The sequence below is a fragment of the Megascapheus bottae genome, chromosome 11, assembly GCF_031878675.1.
Source record: "Megascapheus bottae isolate mThoBot1 chromosome 11, mThoBot2.hap1, whole genome shotgun sequence".
Classification (NCBI taxonomy): Eukaryota; Metazoa; Chordata; class Mammalia; order Rodentia; family Geomyidae; genus Megascapheus; species Megascapheus bottae.
The window spans coordinates 39375201-39396696 of NC_143519.1; the positions used below are offsets into that span (position 1 = coordinate 39375201).

Here is a 21496-nt window from a genome sequence, read left to right on the forward strand (position 1 = left end):
TTCCTTCCTTCCTTCCTTCCTTCCTTCCTTCCTTCTTTCTTTTTTTTTGTCAGTTGTGGAGCTTGAACTCTGGGCCTGAGTGCTATCCCTGAGCTCTTCACTCTTCAGCTCAAGGTTCACCTGCTGTCACTGTCAGGACAGCTCCATTTCCAGTTTTCTGGTGGCTAATTGGAGATAAGAGTCCCATTGACTTTTGTGCCCTGGCTGACTTTGAACCACAATCCTCAGTGGTTCCACTAGCCTCTGGAAGTAGCTAGGATTACAGACACCAATTCCTGGCTTTGATTGACTTTCTGATGTTTTGTTTACATATTCAGACCTACAGGTATATATAACTATGATAGGACATCTTGTGTATTTTATACATAGATAATCGACTGCTAACCTTACTGGAAAATCACTTTCTAGGAATACAACCCACCCAAATTCTTGGAGTACAGTAGTTGCTTTTTAACTTTGAACTGTCTTCCTTTCTAAATTCTCTTGCACAGCATCACCTGAGTGACTTTTTAAAAGATTGTAATTAATAGAAGGATTACATTATATTTGCCAGATGTGCATTTCTTCACAAATATTGATACCCCTTCTCATGTTTTTGTCCCTATTTCCCTCTCTCCACCCCCTCCCCTCATCTTGTTTTCCCCTTTCCCTATCCTATTTCAAATAATCAAACATATATACAATGTACCAGATAACAAGGTTAGATACTGTAACAATACGAGATAACCAAAGGACAACAAAAGAAAAAATATGGAACGCTTCACGAATTTGCATGTCATCCTTGTGCAGGAGCCATGCTTATCTTCCCCTTATTGTTCCAATTGTAGTATAGGTGCTGCCGAAGCGAACATGACTGTTTTTTTGAACGCTGAAACTTTTAATTACATGCTTAAATCTCTAACCTTATTGTGGAAGAAAGCAGATCTAAATATCAGGCACAGCTCTGCCACTAAATGTTCAGTAATCTTAAGAATGTCTTGGGTGTTGACTTCTTTGTTTTTGTCTAGATTTTGACCAGTACAGTGCTTCCTCATCTCTTTATGATATTTCTGGCTTGTTCACCCAGTTTCCTCTCCCCCACCGCCGCCTGCTTACTACTCATCCCTGCTCCAGTCCAGCCATGTTCTTCACTCCTGTCTCTTCCCTTCCCCAAAGCACACAGCATTTGCTGATTAATTATGCTCTGAATATATTCATGCTGTTTTCCCAGGCCAGAGTGGCCTCTTTAGCTCATTGATTTATGTTCTCCACAGTCTTTAAAAATAGTTTTATTAATTATGGTTAAAGAAAATGTCTTGGAAGAATAATAGCAGTACCTAATGATGCCATATTAAGATAGGAAGATGTTAATGAACAAGCCATTTAATCTGCAAGCTTTGCCCTCAGAACAATAGCCACTGGATGGCTGTTTAAATGAAATTCAGTTAAATGACATACAATGAACAACTCAGATTCGCAGTCTTAAAATTCACATATGTCTCGTGGTAGTCTGTCAGATGATCTGTACAGATATAGAACATTTCCATTACTGCAGAAAAATATGTCAGAAAGGGCTGGTCCATCCATAGGTGGCTTGAGAGTTCACTCTCAGGGCCTTCTGCAGGGGAAATTTGCACATTGATTACAGGGATGTGTTTGATGGAGAGATGTGTATAGATAGTTGATTCTAGGGGCAAGAAGAGACATGGGGAAAATGTAGTATTTCAGAAAAAAGAGCGGTATGTGTATGTTTGGGGGAGATGGGGGGGAGAGAGAGGAGAATGGAAAAAGAACATGGTTAAAGACAAAAAGCTGTGGCAATGGAAAGACCAAATCTGTTCTAGACGTTGGAGGTGGAATATGTGGGAGGAAGTAGACAGTGTGGATGTTGGGAAAACAAATGAAAAAAGATGTTGAAATAGGTTTCATTCTGTCTCAGGTTGGCCAGAGGTCCCAGAATGTTGCCAGCAAAACAATGCCTAGTAATGCATGATCTACTGTAAAGCCTTTCTGAGAGTTTGCAAGACTCATCCCACATCCTGGTTGAAGAGGCCTGGAAGGAGCCTGAGGGCAGGGAGGAAAAGGATGATTCCCTGGGACCTCAAGCTTAGTCAAGGGGTCAGCTGGAGGCTCCTGGCTCTCTTGTCTCAGTCTGAGTTCTTTGGAGGCTTTTGGTGGTGATGCTAAACATAAACTGAACATGCGCGCGCGCTCTCTCTCTCTCTCTCTCTCTCTCGCTCTCTCTCTCTCTCTCTCTCTCTCTCTCTCTCTCTCTCTCTCTCTCTCTCTCTCTCTCTCTCTCTCTCTCTGTGTGTGTGTGTGTGTGTGTCCATCCGTCCTAGGGCTTGAACTGGGGTCCCGAGTGCTGTCTTGAGCTTTTGTGCTCAAAGCTAGTGCTCTACTGATTGAGTCACAACACTACTTTTATCTTTTTTTGCTGGTTAATTAGAGAGAAGAGTTTCATGGACTTTCCTACCTAGCCTGGCTTTGAACTGAGACCCTCAGTTCAAAGAAATCCTCTTGAGTTGCTAGGATTACAAGCGTGAGTCACCAGCACTTGTCTGGACTGGACATGCTTAAAAGCCAAACGCGTACTGGAGCTACTCATGCCTGGCTGGCTGCAGGAGAGGAGAGGCAGTCACACAAGGAGCTCACTATGCTTTGGCTAAAGACAAGATAACTGAACCCAGTTTCCATGGGCCAGGCATGAAGGGCCCTAGTAGTCTACAAGTCGGCCCCATCTAAAAAAGCCTTTCCTGTTGAGGACAACAAGATTTCACTGTTGGTTAAAGGTGTGCTCATCAGCAGCTGAGGAGTGGGCAACACTGTATGTGATCAAGATTGCTGGGGCGCTGACTTGCTGGAACAAATAAGAGGCCAACTTGAGGAACCAGACCTTTGGCTTGTGAAAGGAGTTGACAGAGCACCTTCATGTGCTTGAAGTATGTGGAGCAGGGGGAATTAAGCTAGAAGGGCTTCTTCTTCACCGCCTCCTCCTCCTCCTCCACCTCCTCCTCCTCCTCCACCACCTCCTCCTCCTCCTCCTCCTCTTCCTTCTTCTTTCTTCTTTCTTCTTCATGATGGAAAGCCTTGGACTAGATTTTCTCCAGGATTAAGATATAAGTGGGCTTGTGCCTGGCTTTAAAGGTACATGGATAAAAATACAGGACTTTTCTGTCTGACTGTGCAGTACTATTTATTTGGCTTGGCAGCAATGTGGATTTAGAGTTTGATGAACATGCAGAATGTATAGAAAAGCCTTATAGATATGTTGGGCAGTAATAAGAAGTTAAAGTATAGTAACCTGCAATAGACCAGCCTATTTTCAGTGAAGCAGCAGGAGATAAGGAGATTAGGTCTGCTGGAATTTTTGCCTTCCTTTTCAGGAGTAAGCTGTTTTCTGGCATGTGATGAGATTTCTCGGAGTTCACAGTTTTGATCATTTGATGCTCCATCATGATGTGGGTTGTCATTTTGAAGTGGGAGTAAAGTGTGTAGAAAATGTAGCTTTTACACAGCTGGGTTTTCTCTGTGCTGCTTTGACAAACGTCTCTTCCATTTCTTTAACAATGGAGATGGAGGTAGTGTATTATGCTTAAGATAGGGTAGAGTGTTAGGTTATTTCTATTCTTAGCACTGGCTTGTTTATGATGTACATAGTCGAGGGCTCTTGCCACACTCCACCAGTTAGGGTGATATCAGCTGTAGCTAACACAACCCTAAACCATATTCTTTAAGTACTTACTACTGGGGCCAGATCAGACACACATCTCCCTGTGATTCGTAGGGGTTTGCTGTCCTCACTGTCTGAGTAGTATCCTCAGACAAGTGCCTGGATCCATTCCAAGTGTCATATCCAGATGGAGGGCAGAAAATAGGCTGTTTCTGTTGTAGTGCACAAAGCAGCTCTCTAGAGACCTCCCTTTACAGTTCATTGGCTAGAATCAGGGTATATCTCACCTCTGAACTAATTACTGATGACAAGGGGAAAGGAAGTCTCCTGAGCAATTTACTAGAGCAATTAATACCTACTCATGAGAACTTGGAATAGAGTCTGCATCCTCTTAAGCACTTGACTTGTGGAGTACAAAAAGTAGATATTTAAACCATATTTGGGTTGTGCTAGGAAGGGGAAAAGGGGATATGGACTCTGTCTGTGTAATTTGTGTAGTCATCCTGCACCTAGTCCTACAACTATAACAGCTAATGGAGTTAATTTAAAAAAAATGATTCAATGGCAGAGTAGTTGGCAAAAATTTAGTATGTGTAGACTAATAGGCTGTGTCAAAGCTTCAAAATCAAGTGGTCTAAATAATATCGAAATTTCTTTCTGAGACACCAATGACAATTTAGAGGAATGTGGTTTAGAGTTAGAGGGGTAGAATGCACTGTACCACGAATATGAGAGTTTGCTAGGTTGTAACAACAAAGAAAGTCCCAGATCCAAAGATGCAGAAAATGAGAAGGCTTTTCTTCAACAACACAGCCCTAGAGAAGCATTTGAGGTGAGTAGCTATTTCTCTTACATGACACCATTCAAGGACTTAGGTCCTACCCATTCTATTTTCTTGTATCATCTTTCCAAGGGATTAATTGTCTTTCTGATGATTCTTTTTTAAATTGGTGCCGGTACTGGGGCTTGAACTCAGGGTTTTGTGTTTTTGATTGCCCCTCCCCCGCCTTTTTTTTTCATTCTTGGTTCAAGGCTCAAACTTTTATCACTTTAGTCATATCTTCCCTTCTGACTTTTTTGCTGGTTAATTGGTAAGTCTCACAGATTTGTTTTCCTGATCTGGCTTCAAACCATGATCGATCCTCAGATCTTGGCCTTCTGAATAGTTAGGATTGTAGGTGTGAGCCACCAGTACCTAGCAGGATGGTCCTCCTTATATGGTTCAAGGTGTGTCACCATTTCTAAGTTCCCACAAGCAAGTAGAGAAAGAGAGGTGGGATTGTGAAGCCTATGAATAAATCTGAGGTCAAAGTGACAATTGTGATTTTCCATTTCATTGGCAAAGCTGTAGGCACCCAGAAGCTGAGAGGACATAGCAGTCTAGAAAGGGTGTCCTTCTTCTTAGATTTGTGGTGGAGGCCTGAGTGTCTCAGGAGCTGTGCTCCCTGGCTTAGGGGCTGTGTGGTTTGGCCCTGGTGGAGTAGAGATGGAAAGGGTCTGCAAGACCACGATTGTGAGCTTACAGAGAACCAGAAAATCTCATTCTGTGTTTAAAATGGCACTCTCTGTTGACTGCTCATGTTTTGTAGAACCTTAATTGAATGTTCTTGTCTTGTTGGTAAAGACTGTAACAGTGACAATGCATTATAAAGTGACACAGCGCATAAGATTCAACCCTAAGAAGAGAATGAAGTTCTGTCATTTGTTCCATGATTAGAACTGAAAGTCACTATGTGAAGTGAAATAAGCTACACACAGGAACACAAATGCCATGTGCTCTCACTTAGACCTGGAACCTGAAGAAGTTGATGATGTCATAGAAGTTCAGAGGGGCATAGTGGCTACTTGGATGGAGCTGGGAAGTGTGGAGGCAAGGAGCATGGGAAAGTTTGTCAGTAGATACTAAATTGCAGGTAGATTGGAGTGAGAAGATCCTGGTATGCACAGTGGAGTGACTGTGTATATTGACAGTGTACTATATAGTTCAGAAAGCTAGAAGAAATGATTAAAAAATGCTTTCTGAAATGGGGACCAAGACATGAGAAAGGGTATCAATGTATGTGAAGTAATGCACCTTCTATCTGGTGAATATAATGTAACCCTTCTGTTACAATAAAAGTACATGAAAAAATGCTTTCTACCATAAACAGATGATAAATGTGTAAAAAGATATGTTTGACTTGATTTAAACATTACAATATGTGTGTGTTGCAACATCCTGTAGTACTCCATAAATGTGTACAATCTGCCTATAAAAAAATCAATTTGAGTAGTAGTGTGGTTCAAGTTTGACAGAGTACCCGCCTTAAACCAAAAAACTAAGTGAGAGTGTGAAACCATGAGTTTAAGCTCCAATACTGGCAACTCAGACCCCCTGCTTCCCACCTCATGTGCAAGGCACACACGTGTGTGCATGCACACACAAACATAGAGTGAAAATTGAGTAGACTTGCTTTCCACACTTGGGTCAAACTTGCAGGGAATGCAGAGGGGGACAGATGTCCTTGTGTCCTTGTGCCACTCTGCTCTCCACCAGGAGATTCTTCCTTCAGTACGGGGTCCTGGAAGCATTTCTTTCCAGTAGACCATGACTGTGGTCTAGTTAACAATGACACAACTACAATGATTGGGGCCTTGCAATAGAATCAGCAGACCAAATCATTTAGGGCAAGGGAAGCTGAACAGTAGCTTGGCAGGTTGTGTATGGGCTCAGTTTGAGAGTACATTAAGGGTGGGTGACTTATACGTGATGTTATAGTTCATTGCAGGGAGTTGGGAATTAGATTTAGGTTTCCTGAAGCAGGCCAGTGTTCCCCCCACCCCGCCCCCACTGCTTCAAGATAGATCATGCATGAAGTAGATGCCACTGGCAGAGCTTGAGGTGGTGATGCCATTTCCAGGTGGTGATGTTGAGTGGGCAGTTGTAAACGAAGCTAGAGCAAAGAATTGAAAACAAGTATAGAAATTTATTTTTGGAGTTATGTGTGCATATATATATATATATATATATATATATATATGGAGAGAGAGAGAGAGAGAGAGAGAGAGAGAGAGAGAGAGAGAGAGAGAGAGAGAGAGAGAGAGAGAGAATTGAGCTATGGAAAGAAGTTCACTCAGAGCTCTGTTCACAGGCTATAATTGGAAATAGCTGAGGGGCAAGGCCTCTTGAAAGGAAGGAAAGCTATCATGTCATTGTGCAATGAGGCTGAAGGGAAGGAAGGAAGCTACCCGAGAATCATCTTACTTTAAAAAAGGAATTTGCTGTGATGGAGAGGAAGGTTTATTATTTTGTAACACGTACCTGTGAGAAATTTGACATGTTATGTTGAACCATGTTAAGGGGGATAATGGGCTGAGAGAGCAATTAGAGAAGGAAGATGGAAGGGCTACATTTAGTTTAACCAACAAATCCTAAGTGCTGCTGAGGTGTTAGGCCTAGTGCTGGATACTAAGGATGCAAAGATGAAGTGTCCCTCAGGGAACTTTCTTGCCCAGTAGAGGAACAACTAATAATTATTGAGCATTGTGTCCCAAACTGCTGTAGAGATCTCAGAATACAGTAGGTGTTGTCATCATCCATAAGGAAAAAGAAACTCGGGCATGCAAAGGTTACATGATTTGTTAATGATCTTTAACAGCTAGCCAGCTGTGGGGCCAAAGATTAGAATCCACACTGAAGCTCTGTATCTTTGTTCTGCCAAGAGCCGTTTGATTATTTATAACATCATTCTCAGGACATGCAAAATTACCAAGACAGTGAGACAGGCAGGCCACTGAAACCTCAGAGGAGCAGAATGATTTTGGGGAGCCTTACATGTTCCCACCATAATTACAGATAATTAATTACAGGATGGTGCCAAGATAAAAGTAAGGATAATGGGCAGAAGAAGTCTAAATGAGCGAGAGGTTAAGTTTTTCTGCGTAAAGTGGAGTTGTCTAGGGAAGAATCCACAGGGAGAATAAAGAGATGACAGGGATGGATCCAGGTAAAGGAACACACTGTCGAGATAAGGGGCTGGGGTCTGTGGTGGGTGTGGGGTTAGTGCTGATGTTTTTGTAGGTGAGGGGCTCTATTTCTGTCCTAGCTAGTCATTTGTATAGGCTTCACCTCTCACTCTTCCTCAGTCCATTTGTTACCCCTCGAGGACAGTCATATGTGATTCTATCCATTTATGTGATCAGTGAAGATATTTAAGTAAAAAAACTGGGTTATCCTTTTAGGGGTATACTTACTCCCCATCAAAAATGAAACACTGTGTGTAAGTGACCCTTTGTCTCTGAATTGAAAGAACTGAGAGATGTCTGAGATTTTTTTTTTTCCTGTACCGTTTGAGGCCTAGATATTCTCTGAGGGAAGAACTAGACAACAGGAGAAGCAGATTGTTGAAGATACAATTGAGATTCCAGAAAAATCAGCTGATCTTTTGAAGAGGAATGGCCCTTCCCAAATTGAGTCTGAGTAGGAGCATCTGATTCCCAGAGTACAGTTCATCTTGCAGCTCCCTGTTTTTCCCTGGGGCTCCAGTAGTATCTCTGACCACACCACTGTACCTCACTCCTCCCTCATCCTCCAGCTGTAACCTAGAATTGGGAACATTAGTGACACGGCTATGCTGTAAGACTCAGAAGTGGTGTATGGTTGTCTGTCTGATATATTAGCTACTAGTTTAAAAAAAAATAATCAACGTAATGTTTAGCATATTTTGGGCCTCATCAAAGTGCCCCAACATCAAAACAGCTGTATCATGGTGGCCATGTGGGAAAGTAGTTCTTTCAAAATGTCATGTGTGGGCAAAGGGATTATTCTTGGAAGTGAGTAGGGGCGTTTGATAAAGGAAGAAGTTAATTCAGAACTGGAAGAGTTCTTTTTGTTTTTTTAAACTCTTTACAGGAGTCACTGAGATGCCACTCATGAGTTACAGGCAAGGATTTATGTAACAGAAAAAGGCCAAGCTGTGTTCTGGAAGAAAATCGTGAACATTAATATAGCACCACTGCCACCTTGTGGCCTGCCGTTTAGTGCTGCGGAGGCAGAGGCAGGATTACCTAGATCTTAACACCAGTTGGGGGGCTACATGTACAGTTGAGATCCCCTGTAAAACAAAGAAAAAGAAGCTGGGCATGGTAGCTACTCAGGAGTCTGAGATCTGAGGATCATGATTCAAAGCCAGCTGGGTACTAAAGTCTTTGAGACTCTTAGCTCTGATTAACCACCAGAAAACCAGAAGTGGCACTGTGGCTCAATGGGTAGGGCAGTGAGCTGAAGAGCTCAGGGACAGCACCCAGGCCCAGATTTCAAGCCCCATGACTGACCCCCCCCCCAAAAAAAAAAAAAGAAGAAAGAAAGAAAAACTGGCTTTTTTTTTCAGTGAGCTATTACAGTGGCTTTATCTGAATGCCAGTCTTCCTTCTTTCATTTGTTTACGAAATAGTTAAGAGCTATTACAGGATCCTACTGGCTCCTATTCAAAGCCAGGCTGGGCAGAAAAGTTCATGCCACTCCAAAAACTCCAGTAGTTTTTGTTTGTTTGTTTGTTTGTTTGAAGAGAACAATTACCAGGACTAGGAATGGTGGCGATTGTTTCTTGTACTTGTTATTGAATGTATGCTATACAAGATCCAAGAATGGAGTAGTTATGTAGAGAAAAAGGTATTTGCCCAGGGAGTGAACGTTTTTGTTTGGCTGGCACTAGGGCTCGAACTCAGGGTTTTATGCTCTTGCTAAGTAACATTTATGTTTCTTTTTAATCATAAATGCTGAATCAAGATTTCTTTTTAAAGAGAAACTCATTCTCTAAAAGTATTCACCAACGTAATCTTTGTTTCCTTCATACTTGGCTTTTAATATATTTCCTCCTTCCACATTGTTTCTTTTTTCTTTTTTTTTTTTTGGCTTGAATTTAGGGTTTGGCCACTGCCCCTGAACTTCTTTTGCCCAAGGCCAGCACTTTACCACTTGAGCCACAGCTCCACTTCCAGCTTTTTCTGAGTAGTTTATAGGAGATAAGAGTCTTTCAGACTTTCCTGACTGGGTTGGCTTTGAACCTTGATCCTCAGACCTCAGCCTCCTAAATAGCTAGGATTATAGATGTGAGCCACCAGCATCCAACTTTATTCTACTTTTATATGTCACAAGTGAAGACCTTATGAAGGAATAAACTATGGAACTGGATAGAACATCAAGACTCTGAACTTGTATTGGAGTAATTAAGACATAAATGGTCAGAGCTTCCTTAGTCTCAAAGTGAAAATGGTTTGTTTCCTGACACATCTCTAATTATGGCTTGATAATAAATCAGGGCAAAAAGGAAATCCAGAGTGAAAATGTGACATTTGTACATGAGTTGAGGGGATGAATATTATAATTCACATTCATTTTCCATAAAAAAGTTTTTTTAATGATATTGGGAAGAAAACAAGTTGTATATAAATAGTAGTATGTATCCAAAAACCAAAATTTTCAAATTGAATAAATCATAAAATTAAAAAATTAGGCACTGCTTATATATTTTAGAATATGCTTGGATGAGGGCTGTAATTATTAACTAATGTTGAAATCACAGCAGAAAATTGGAACCCAAAATGTTTTTGTTATTGTGCCTTATCCTAAGTAATATTTAAGCATGTCATTCCAAATGCTATTAGGAACTATTAAGCCAACAGAAGAGAAAGTTAAAGGAATTAGTATTTGCTACTCATCATCATATTTAAGACCTAATTTATTTATTCTTTAAAAAAAACCCCAAACTCATACAATATGATGGTTACTACATGAAGGTCATTATTTTCAGTTATAGTACATTCAGAAAGTTCATGAACTCCTTAAAATCATATGAAGTTTACTTGTAACTGCGCTCATGTGTGTGTTTCTAGAGACAGCTTTTTTGTTTTTGAGAGTTTTCTTCAGATTGAAAAAGCCTTCTTGATCCCAAGATTGTGAACTACAGTCCCAGAAGTTATTTTGTCTTTTTTCCTGTTTACACATAGTCTTCAATTCAAAGTAGATTTTGTTCTGGAAGTAGTCTGTGTATGAATTGGTGTTTTGAAACTTAGACCATCCCATATTTCATATTTCCATGACAGCTATATAGAAAATTAGGTGTACTTGTACACATGTGCATGCATGCACAAACACATACACTCCTATAAATACTGTAAAACCTCTATAATAGAAATACAAACTCCAAGTGGTTTGTAATTTTGGGTGTAAAGACACATGTATATACTCAGTTGAGATTGAACTAACATCAGTAAACTCCTTGTTCATTTTTCTTTTCTTTTTTTCCTGTGAGGATTTAGCATTTCATTATGCCACTTAAAAGAGTGACATTGTCGGGGGTTGGGGTGGGGTTGGTCAAAAAAAAAAGAGTGACATTGTCTTCATAATTCTTAATATTCTACCCAGGTCTTGGGAGAGGTTTTGAGATTACACTCCTAGCATACCCTGTCATTGTGGAAGTGGTACTAGAAATTAGTACTTTTATAATATGTGATCATTTGAATGTACATTCCAGGTTGAAAACATACCTTAAGAATTTGAGAATGTTATGCATATTTTTTTAGGTAAATTACACCGTTGGTCTTAGGGAGTTACACCTGGTAGAAACCTTAGCTGTGTAGTTCTCTTTTCAAGTGCCTATGAAGTCCTTACAACTTCCCTAGCCTTCTGACCCCCACAAGTTTACACTGGGGTCAGATGGCTCCATGGCTTTTCTGCACTTAGGTAGCTATGTTCTTCGTGTGTTTTGCCTTTCCATTTTTCTTTGTGCTTGAAATTCCTTTCCTTGAAGCCCTGTTACCTTTTAATGTGTTCCTTTGGCTTATAGCGTCCCCTCACCCTGTGAATTCTCAGTGTAGGGCATCCAATATTTTCCCTATGCACTCTTCAGCTTTTCCTAGAATTTTGTCAAATGTTTTCTACATTTTCACCTATTTTACCTTAAGCCTTATTTTTATTTTATTTTATTTTCAGGATGATGTATAGAGGGGTTAAACCTTTAAACTTACACAATTTGAAGATCCATGACTGGATTTTTATACAAAGGACTTTAAGTCCTGTTGTCTTTTTAAAAACTCCTTAAGGATTTAAGAATCTTTAGGATGCCAAAACTGCCTCTACCATCTATTTTTTTGAAAGATTTTATTAACAGTGAATTTTACATCATATTTAAAATGTCATGTTTAACAAACAAGTATTCAAGAAGGGAATCTCTATATACAATCACTGGCACATAGGTTTTAGAACATAATTAAAATTAAGCTGAGAGTTTGTATCTCATAGCTACATATCAATTTATGTAACAGGTCTATAGAGTATATATCCTATCATAGATTTTTATGTCTATGCAGTTATGTTTATATCTCCAAGACCATGTCCATAACCTTGAATACCTGAATATTGAGTCATCGCTCTTGTACTGTTTGGATCTAATATTCACATATCAAGGATACCATGCGCCTTTTGTTGCTTTGGTCTTGACTTATCTCACTCAACATGATTTCTTGTTTCATCCACTTCCCAGCAAATGCTGTTATTTTATCTTGTCTGTTGGCTATGTAGAATTCCATTGTATATATGTACCACCTTCTTTGTATCATTCATCTGTAGTGGGGCATCTGGGTTGTTTCCATCGCTTGGCTAATGTGAAGATTGCAGCGATGAACATGACTGTGAAGGTGTCCTTATATCCTGGGTTGCACCTCACCATCTTTAAGGAACATCTTTTAATTTAGAGTCTTTCTTTGGGCTGGAAGAAAGAAACTGCTCCAATGAGAAACTCTTGATTTCTTTTTTTTTGGGGGGGGGGGAGGGGTGGTGGTGGTGGTGGTGGTGGTGGTTGGGGCCAAGTTTTATGAGCTTAACAAAATCGTACTGATTTTTCATTGTCTCAAGCAAAGAATAAGATTAAAAATAAAGCTCTTGGGCCGGGAGTTTGGCCTAGTGGTAGAGTGCTTGCCTAGCATGCATGAAGACCCCGGTTCGAGAAAAAGCCAGAAGTGGTGCTGAGGCTCAAGTGGTAGACTTCTAGCCTTGAGGAAAATCCAAGGACAGTGCTCAGGCCCTGAGTTCAAGCCCAGGACTGGCCAAAAAAAAAAAAAAAATAGCACCATTTGCCTGCAGCGTGGGGGCAGAGAGAGAGGCAGAGTTTCAAAAGTTAATCAGGGAAACACCACAATTTAAATACAAATGACAGTAACATGGACTGACAAGAGTCTCTTTGCATTTACTGAGCTGTGTAATGCATGTGCAGAAAATAAATTTTTTGTTTGTTTTGTTATTGTTGTTTCATTTTGTTTTCACTGGCTGGCTCTAGTATACTTTAATCTTGTTCCTCATTGCACTCCCAATGTGAATTTAAGAGGAGTGAAATTTTTGAGCCATGGTTTTTTTGTCTGTTACACATATGCCACTTTATGGTTTTATTAAAAATAAGAACACATTAGTCCAATTAATAAACACATACATGTTCTAAAGAGAAATACTTTAACAATATCAAAATATAGAAGAGTACAAGTAAAGGTACCTGGGTACTTCTCTTGGTACAGATTGTAAAAAATGTAAAAAAGAGAAAAATGAAGAACAGGATAGGCATACTTCACATAAAAGACAATATCAGATTTCACTATAACACAATGGCATTTCAGATTTAAATATTTGAGCTGTAGTTTTGATTTCTTCAAGCAATCCTACTCTCCATCACCCTCTCCTTTGCATCTAGCCCCCCTGCCCCAAGCCAAATGTGTATGTACTTTTCCCCCCTTTGTTCTTGTCCTTCCCTTGCTCTCCATTTCTAGCAGCATTTCCAGTGGAAGGAAGCTGTCTTCAATAGCAATCTCTCCTTTGTCTACCTGGATGAAGGTACTCCAGCCCCAGGATCTGTCTGTCTTCCTTATCATCCTTCAGTAGCCTCCTGATTGTTTCTCCACTTCCTTTTACACTCTCTCTTCCTGCCTCAAACGTTTTACTAGCCTTTTGCACTTAGGATAAAAAGCAGATTTTTCTTGGTGGCCAGCAAATCCTGGCTCTTGTTTCCTATAACTTCATCTCTTGGTACTCCCCATCCACTCCAGCTGTGTTATTTGCCCTGTCCGTGGCCTGCAAACATTTATTTGCTTCTTCCAAGAAGCTTTTATAATTTGATGCCTGGAAAAATACTCCTTGAATTTAATAGCGTAATGATGTAATAATAATAACAACACTTTTTGCCACTAATGTTTTCTGTCACCCCAGCCGGTGTGCTAAGTGTTTTCCAGACATTATCTTATCATGAAATTATATGCAACAAGTTTGTAAAGTTCTAGTCTTTTAGAGAGAAAACTGGGGCTCAGAAGGTAGAGTGACTTTGTCTCACTTCATGCATTAGCATGTCGTGGAGTCTGGGGGTTTGGCTGGCTCTAAGTATGCTTTTTGGTACTGACATTTTTTTAAATAATTTTTTTTATTTCAATGTATAGAGGGGTAACAGTTATATTCTCTAGATAGAAAGTGCATTATTTCTTACACATTGATATCCCTTCTTATGTTTTTGTCCCCATTTCCCCCCACCTCATTTTGGTACTGACATTCTGAAGTATTTTGTTAGCATTGAAATGCAATGATCTCAAAATTACTTGGAGGACCGTCTTAGAGCAAAGAAGCTGTAGAGCTATTTTTGTAGGAAGTTGAAAGTATTTACCTTACTGAGACAACACACTTTTCTGTGTTATGGATAAGAGTATGAGAAAGGATGAGTATGCTGTGAAGGCTGCACATAAACTCTGGAATTAAGCGCAAAGGTGTTTAATCTCAACACACTTGCCATCCATTCATTCCTTCATTCATTTAGACCACATCAATCAGGTATGCTGAATGTTGTTCTTGATACCTGAGACACATCAGTGTACCTTTCAGTTGGATGATTTAAAACTTTGGCTCCATCAGCTGTTTTGTCCTAGTGTATTTAGAAATAAACATAGCTGTCTTTGATCTCATCCCAGAGACTCTGTTTGTGTCAGTCTCATGGCATGTTCCCTGAGGATAATGTTATAGGAAGGAGTCTTACTTTCTCTTTTCCTTCCAATGAAAATGAAATACTACTTTGATATTATTAGACGTAATAAACTCGGGTGCTTTCTCTCCCAATAAGGGTACCATAATAAATAAATGGCATTTGATGTTTGAAGATGGCTGGGTAATAAAGTCATCATGGGGAAGGCCGAGGACAGCAAAATCAAGTTGTGGTAGTGAACAGGTGGTAAGTGAGCTGGGTCTCAGTAGCCATGAAACTTGAAGGCAGTGAAGGATGCAGTTGCTTGTCTGAGAATGGCTGAGCAGAGCAGGTGAGAGAGTGACCTGTTCACAGTTTAACTCAAGAACACGCAAACACATGTTTGAGGGCAGAAAATCATATCAAATTTACTTTTACTCTTTGGGCCTTTGTGCATATACCTTCTTGGTTCAGGGGTCAATGAGAAGGAAATATTCTCTATAATTTTTAGTGTGTGGGAAATATTCAGCTTGTTACTGGTCCTATGTTATCATTTCTGAATTGTATTCAGTGTTGGACTTCATTATAATTATATATCATTATATTCATCATAATCTATATCATTGTTCTCTTTCTCCCCAGACCAGTATTAAAGAGGGACAACTATTGAAGCAAACCAGTTCTTTCCAAAGGTGGAAAAAGCGATACTTCAAGCTTCGAGGCCGCACACTTTATTATGCAAAGGACTCAAAGGTAATTTCAAAGGTTGTGAATGAAGTTAAAGTTTTGGCTTGTATCCTCAGCATAGCATCCTCCCTGAGGATGGACTGAGTCCATCACATGGACTCAGTCAAAGCATGCTACATCTTGGGCCCCATCCCCAAGAGTCATTTTAGTCATTCTTGTAACATGTGCCTAAGAATAATCCTATGGGAAGTACAAGGAATTCACTTTGTTTTCTTATTCTTGTTTTTCTTTCCTCCTGACTTAAACATTAAGCATAATCTTATTAGGTATAACTTGAAAATTTTGGGTTCGTCGACTTTCATGCTAATTTTTTTAAACCGTTTTTGTTTCTGACTATGAGAGGGCGGCGTTTTAAGAATTTATGCTCTGAAGCCAGGAACGGATGGCTCACACCTGTAATCCTCAGGAGGCTGAGATCTGAGCATTGATGTTTAAAGCCAACCTGGGCAGGGTTTTTTTCTTTTCTTTTTGTCTTTTTTTGTTCATTTATCTGTCTTTGGGGAGGACAAGGGAGAGGCATAGAAATGGAGGGATAAAGGAAGAACAAATGCAGCAGTGCTATTCAGTAGATTCTGTACTGAATACTGAAAATGAACTGTGCAACTTGTGGGTGCAGATTGGTAGAAAAATCTGGGAGAGGAGGGAAGAGGTGACATTGTACAAAAAGAAATGTACTCTTTATCTGAGTTATCTAACTGTAACTTTAAAAAGCCTGTACTCTGGGGTTGGGAGTTTGGCCTAGCGATAGAGTGTTTGCCTAGCATGCATGAATACCCAGGTTCGATTTCTCGCTACCACATACATAGAAAAGCCATAAGTGGTACTGTGGCTCAAGTGGTAGAGCACTAGTCTTGAGGAAAGCCCAAGGACAATGCTAAGCAAGAGCAAAAGTCCCTAGTGTACATGCATATACTCAGACATATGACACATACACAGGACACACATACATATTCAAGCTCTGGGTTCAGATACAGGTTCATATTCCACTTCAATTATATCTCATGGTACGTCTGTGACTTACATGTGTTATAGAGAGAAGGCCTAAAGTAACAATGCATGTCAGGTGCTTACATAAAGCCTAGCACAATTTCTCCCATAATTCTAGCAATTAAGAGTAGAAATATTGAAATAAAATCAAGATAAAACAATATTTACATAACAGTTAAATAAACTAATAACATAGTTTGGATGAAAAAAATTGTAATGATGAGCTCCATTACAACTGATATTTCAGTATTATTTCAAAAATAAAACAAGATTTCTTGCTACTATGCCAGTGGAATAATTAATCATTTCTGTTTTTCAAAATATTATGTTCCTGATGTTATTATAGTACAGTTATATAGTAGGAGGTAAAAAACAAACCAACCTAATTCTTAGTCTATGTAAACTATTATAGAATAACCAAATTCTTATGTCTAAGTTGGAACAAAATAAAATAATGCTATTTTAAAAGTCACAAAAGTTCACTGTGGTCCTCCTGATCTGGCTCCATCTGGCTTTGGATGTTTATCTCTGGAAGCATTGACTGGCGGTATTCTTTTCTTTCACTGTGGCTCATTTCCCATCTTCAGAGGGGCTTCCTTCTCTCTGCAGTTGGTGAAGTGCCCTATTTTCTCTCAGGTCCTTAGTCCTTATTGCTATCATTTGTCAGAGAAAAGAATGCCGTCATTTTTTTACTGGAGCAATCATTGGTGATCTCCCTCAGCACTTCTTCTCTTTGACTTTTAACAGTCTTTCCTGTGCTGTAGTGTGTGTGTGTGTGTGTGTGTGTGTGTTGTGTTAGTATCCATCCTGGGGCTTGAACTCAGGGCTTGAGTTTTGTCCCTGAGCTTCTTTTGCTCAAGGCTGATACTCTACCACTCGAACCACAGCTCCACTTCCAGCTTTTTTGGTGCTTAATTGGTTGGCTTTGAACCACAATCCTCAGATCTCATATTCCTGAGTGGTTGGTATTATAGGGTATGAGCCATTGGCGCCTGGCAGTTTTATCTGTTTCAAGTCCTGTGTTAGGTTGGAGACTCCTTTTAGTCAGGAATAGGTTTGTTATTGGTTGAATTGGAGTAGGCTCTCTGGAAAGGGGTGTGGAAGCCTTTCCCCCTGCTGTTGTAGAAGTGTGTTGTTGCCCCAGCCTTGCTAGAGGATTGCAGGATGAAGGTGAACTATGACTCACTCAAAAGTGGGAAGCTGGGGGAGGGTAATGGGTACCAAGACATGTGAAAGGGTATCAACGTATGTGAATTAATGCACCTTCTACCTGGCAAATGTCATGTAACCTTTTTACTAATTACAATAAAAAAACTAAAAAAAAAAAGTGGGAAGCATACTGTTTTGTTTTGTTTTGTTTTTTTTACTCAGACTTTCCTATTGATAGCTTGTTAATTTTTTTTTGATTTCTATTTTCATGGAACTTTTACCATTGACCTATTTTTGGAGTAAGACAATGTTGAAGTACACAAAAATTTTTTTTTTAAAAGGTACAGAAGATGCATCATCTTCTGTTTGCAGGGAAGTGGTACCCACTCATTTGAACGTGGACTTATAGAGGTGGGAATAAGAATCCAGACTGTTAGTAGTTCACTGTGATCTGATCTGGGAGGAGTAAAGTGTGTGTGTGTGTGTGTGTGTGTGTAACACTCAGTGGGTTCGCATAAATTATACCAGTTGTGCTTCTAGAGCGCACAGAACATTTAGATTTAAACTATGCCAAGAATCTTTTGTTGTTGTTGTTGTTTATTTTGATGGTAGTGGGGCTTCAACTTGGTGTCTTAAAGCTTGCTATATAGAAGTTTTACTACAGTATAATGCCTCTAGCTCTTTTTTGCATTTGTTATTTTGTGATAGGGCTAATGCTTCCTGCTTGGGCGTGTACCTGTATCTCAGTCCACCTGTTTTAAGCTTCCTGTGGTGAGATGGCAGGTGCCTATTAGTTTGCTCAGCTTCTTCTGTTCAGATGGAGTCTTGTTGAGGTGGCCTAGAACTTTAATCCTCCCAAATTTTTGCCTCTCATATAGATAGGATAACAGGTGCAAAGCACTGTATTTCAGCTTTTGGTTGAAAAGGGGATCTCATGAGCTTTTCTGGGCTGACCTTGAAAGTGGCTAGGATTATAGTTGTGATTTTCAGTTTATACTTTATGGTTTCACTTACCCTTCCTAAGAAGAAATTGCAAAGTATCACTAACTTTAGTTTTATTTTGTTTCTTCTTCTTAAGAATTATTGTCATGACCTGATAGCAAAATACATAGAAGAGCAGAGAGCTAGGTTTCCATGTAACCTGTTTGTTTTCTTTTCCTCAACAGTCTCTGATATTTGATGAAGTTGATCTCTCAGATGCCAGTGTCGCTGAAGCAAGCACAAAAAATGCCAACAACAGTTTCACGGTATGGTTTATTCTAACTTTCTTCCTGCCGAAGGTTGTAGAATGGTCTTTCCTAAACATGCATAGATGCCTCATTCGGGCACCAGCTGCACATCAGCTTACACAGATTGGGTTCTTACTGATACCAAAAGCTGCAGTGATATATGGGACTGCTGACATCCACTGCTGCTCATGATGGATTGGCTTAATACACTTAGTCCTAAGGGTGGTGTTTTAAAACATATTATTTTCTTTGCTTTAAACTTTTGAATCCATCAATTCTTTCAACTATTATTTTTTCCTAGTCAGTTATGGGGCTTGAACTTAGTAGGGCCTGAGCATTGTCCCTGGGCTTCTTTGTGTTCAAGGCTAGCACTCTACCATTTGAGCCACAGTGCCACTTCCAGTTTTTGAGAGGTTAACTAAGAGTCTCATGGGGGACTTTTCTGCCCAGGCTGGCTTTGAACTCAGATCCTCAGGTCTCATCCTCATAAGCAGATAGGGTTACAGGTTTGAGCTACTGGCACCAGGCTTGTTTAACTATTTTTAAGTATTTAAAAAACTTTAAAAAAATGAACTACAATCTTCAAAGTACTGTTTTCTCTTTCTGCCCTATTTTTGCTGTGGTTGTTGTTGAGCAGACAGTTGTTATAGCTTAGGCCTCCTTTGGTAATTCATTGGGGAACTATTTAGTTGTCCTCTGTTCCAGTTTCCTCCTTTCCATCACAAATTGCCCTGTTGAATAGACAGTTCTCCATTGTTCTCCACTGCCAGCAACGGAGCTCAGTTATGAAGTCTTGTAAGACCAAGTCCCTACGTTCTGTGCCAGTGCTGATTACTTCTTGTCCTGACATGCCCCTGTGTCTGCCTGAGCTCTCCTGTTCCCTCCGACTACAGTGATTCTGCCCTGGCCTGTAGCAATTGGAATCCCACCAATCCTCCCAATTCCTTCTCTACTTCTCTACATTCATAAGTTACCCAGCACTTGCCAGGCACTTATGTTAAGCAAGGAAGGTCAGAGGTGAATATAGATGCAGATACAAATATAGGCACATAAAATTCTCCTCCTGCTCTTCATAAGTGAAGCTCAAGTGGAATACTTCATATAACCTCGTCTTCCTTCACTCCTCTGAGTTGCACAGCTCTTGCTCTGCTGTCATGCTCATTTACGTGCCCAGTTCCTACTCCAGGAAGCTACCACACTACTGAGTAGTAGTAGTACTCACATCCTTGGCATGCCCTATAGAATACCAGGACAGAGGTGAAGGGTGAGCAGTGAGAGGAAGCCAGTGAACTCAGATATAGTCATTGATTTATGGGCACATGGGATAATTCACAGTGTAAATATTCCTCTCCTTCTCCTTCATCCCCAGGGGGAATTCAGTTTGAGAGGAGGAAAGCCAAGAATAGAATCCTGGGAAAATGCTAAAATGTAAGGTTTAACCAGTAAAGACTGAGTCCAGAGCATTCCTGAGTAAAGAAGGAGACTCTTGCAGCAGTGATGTCATGAAAACCCAGTTGGAGAGAGTTCCAAGATGGAAGTTGTTAAATGTCAGGCTCAAATGCTGTGGGGAGGGAGCAGTGAAGAAAGCTCTGGAAAGTGATTGTTGAACTTGTGAACTTGGAGCTCATTTGGTCCTGTTGATGTAAGTGGGTGCAGAGGTGGGTGGCATGCTTTAAGCTGCACTGCCAGTGCAAAGCAGAAGATAAATGCTCTGGAATTTTTTGTTTGTTTGTTTTTGGTTTTGTTTTCCTAAAGCTTGGCTGTTAGAGGATTTGGCTAGAAGAATGTTTAGCCTAGAAGAGAATTGTGGTTTTGTTGTTGTTATTGTTGTTTTGCTTTAAAAATGGCTTTTTGAATATGTTTACATGAAGAAAAGAAAGAACTTAGAGGCAAGAGTTGAAGACTCAGGAAAGATGGGGAGGAATTACTGAAGCAAGTAGACAGAGCACTGGATAGCTACAGGCAGGAAATTCACGTGCCTTAAACCCAATTTCTGCCATTTTGTCAGTGAACTGAAGATAAGATTGTCTGCTAAGAGTGAGAACTTAGGGGTGTCGAGAAGACAGCATTAAAAGTGAAGAGGGACTAGCAGAAAACACTAGGTCAGAATTAGTGACCACCAAAGACTGGAGAGCATCTTTAATAATACCCTCAATTCTTTTTTTTTTTTTTTTCTTTTGCAGTCCTGGGGTATGAACTCAGGTCCTGGGCATTGTTCTTGAGCTTTCTCAAGGCTAGTTGTTCTACCACTTAAGCCGTGACACCACTTCTCGCTTTTTCTGTGTATGTGACACTGAGGAATTGAACCCAAGGGTTTCATGATCGCTAGGCAAACCCTCTAGCACTAGGCCACACTCCTGGCCCCTCAATTCTTGTATTTGTAGAAATGTTCTTTAAGTGGGGATAGAGAATAAAGAAATTAACCCAGATTTGATGGTTAATGGGGCAATTTTTTTTATAGGAGTAAAGGAGTTGCTGGATGCTTAAAGATTTCAATAACTCATTCCTCCTTCAGCTCTGAGCTGTCAGTGTTAGAGCAAAACAAAAACAATAAGAGACACAAAGAATAATAAACACTTTGTTCATGGTAAACATTATCCAGTAGCCACTGGACATTGGCCTTCTGATAAATAGTTGGATGCTTTTCATTCCTGTCAGGTAGACATGGGAAAAGCCTTAGCCGTTTTCCCAATTGGAGTAGCTACTTGCCTTCTCCCAAGGACTGGGCAGTTGTCTCTTCTTCCCTGTGGAAACTTATGGGGAGA

General features: G+C 40.1%; 1 protein-coding gene and 1 non-coding gene across 4 annotated transcripts in view; one reads left to right on the forward strand and one right to left on the reverse strand.

Moving 5' to 3' along the window:
* The window catches only part of Dgkh (diacylglycerol kinase eta), a 149707-nt gene that overhangs the window by 41839 nt on the left and 86372 nt on the right, over positions 1–21496 (forward strand). For all 3 annotated transcript variants that reach the window (XM_090342081.1, XM_090342082.1, XM_090342083.1), the window contains exons 2-3: positions 15262–15372; positions 18669–18749. In XM_090342081.1, the coding sequence (XP_090198207.1) occupies positions 15262–15372; positions 18669–18749 (192 nt within the window). The remainder of the gene's footprint in view (positions 1–15261; positions 15373–18668; positions 18750–21496) is intronic.
* On the reverse strand, positions 745–851 carry LOC150056922 (U6 spliceosomal RNA). Its single transcript, XR_016537202.1, has one exon. It is a non-coding gene; the product is annotated as a U6 spliceosomal RNA (small nuclear RNA).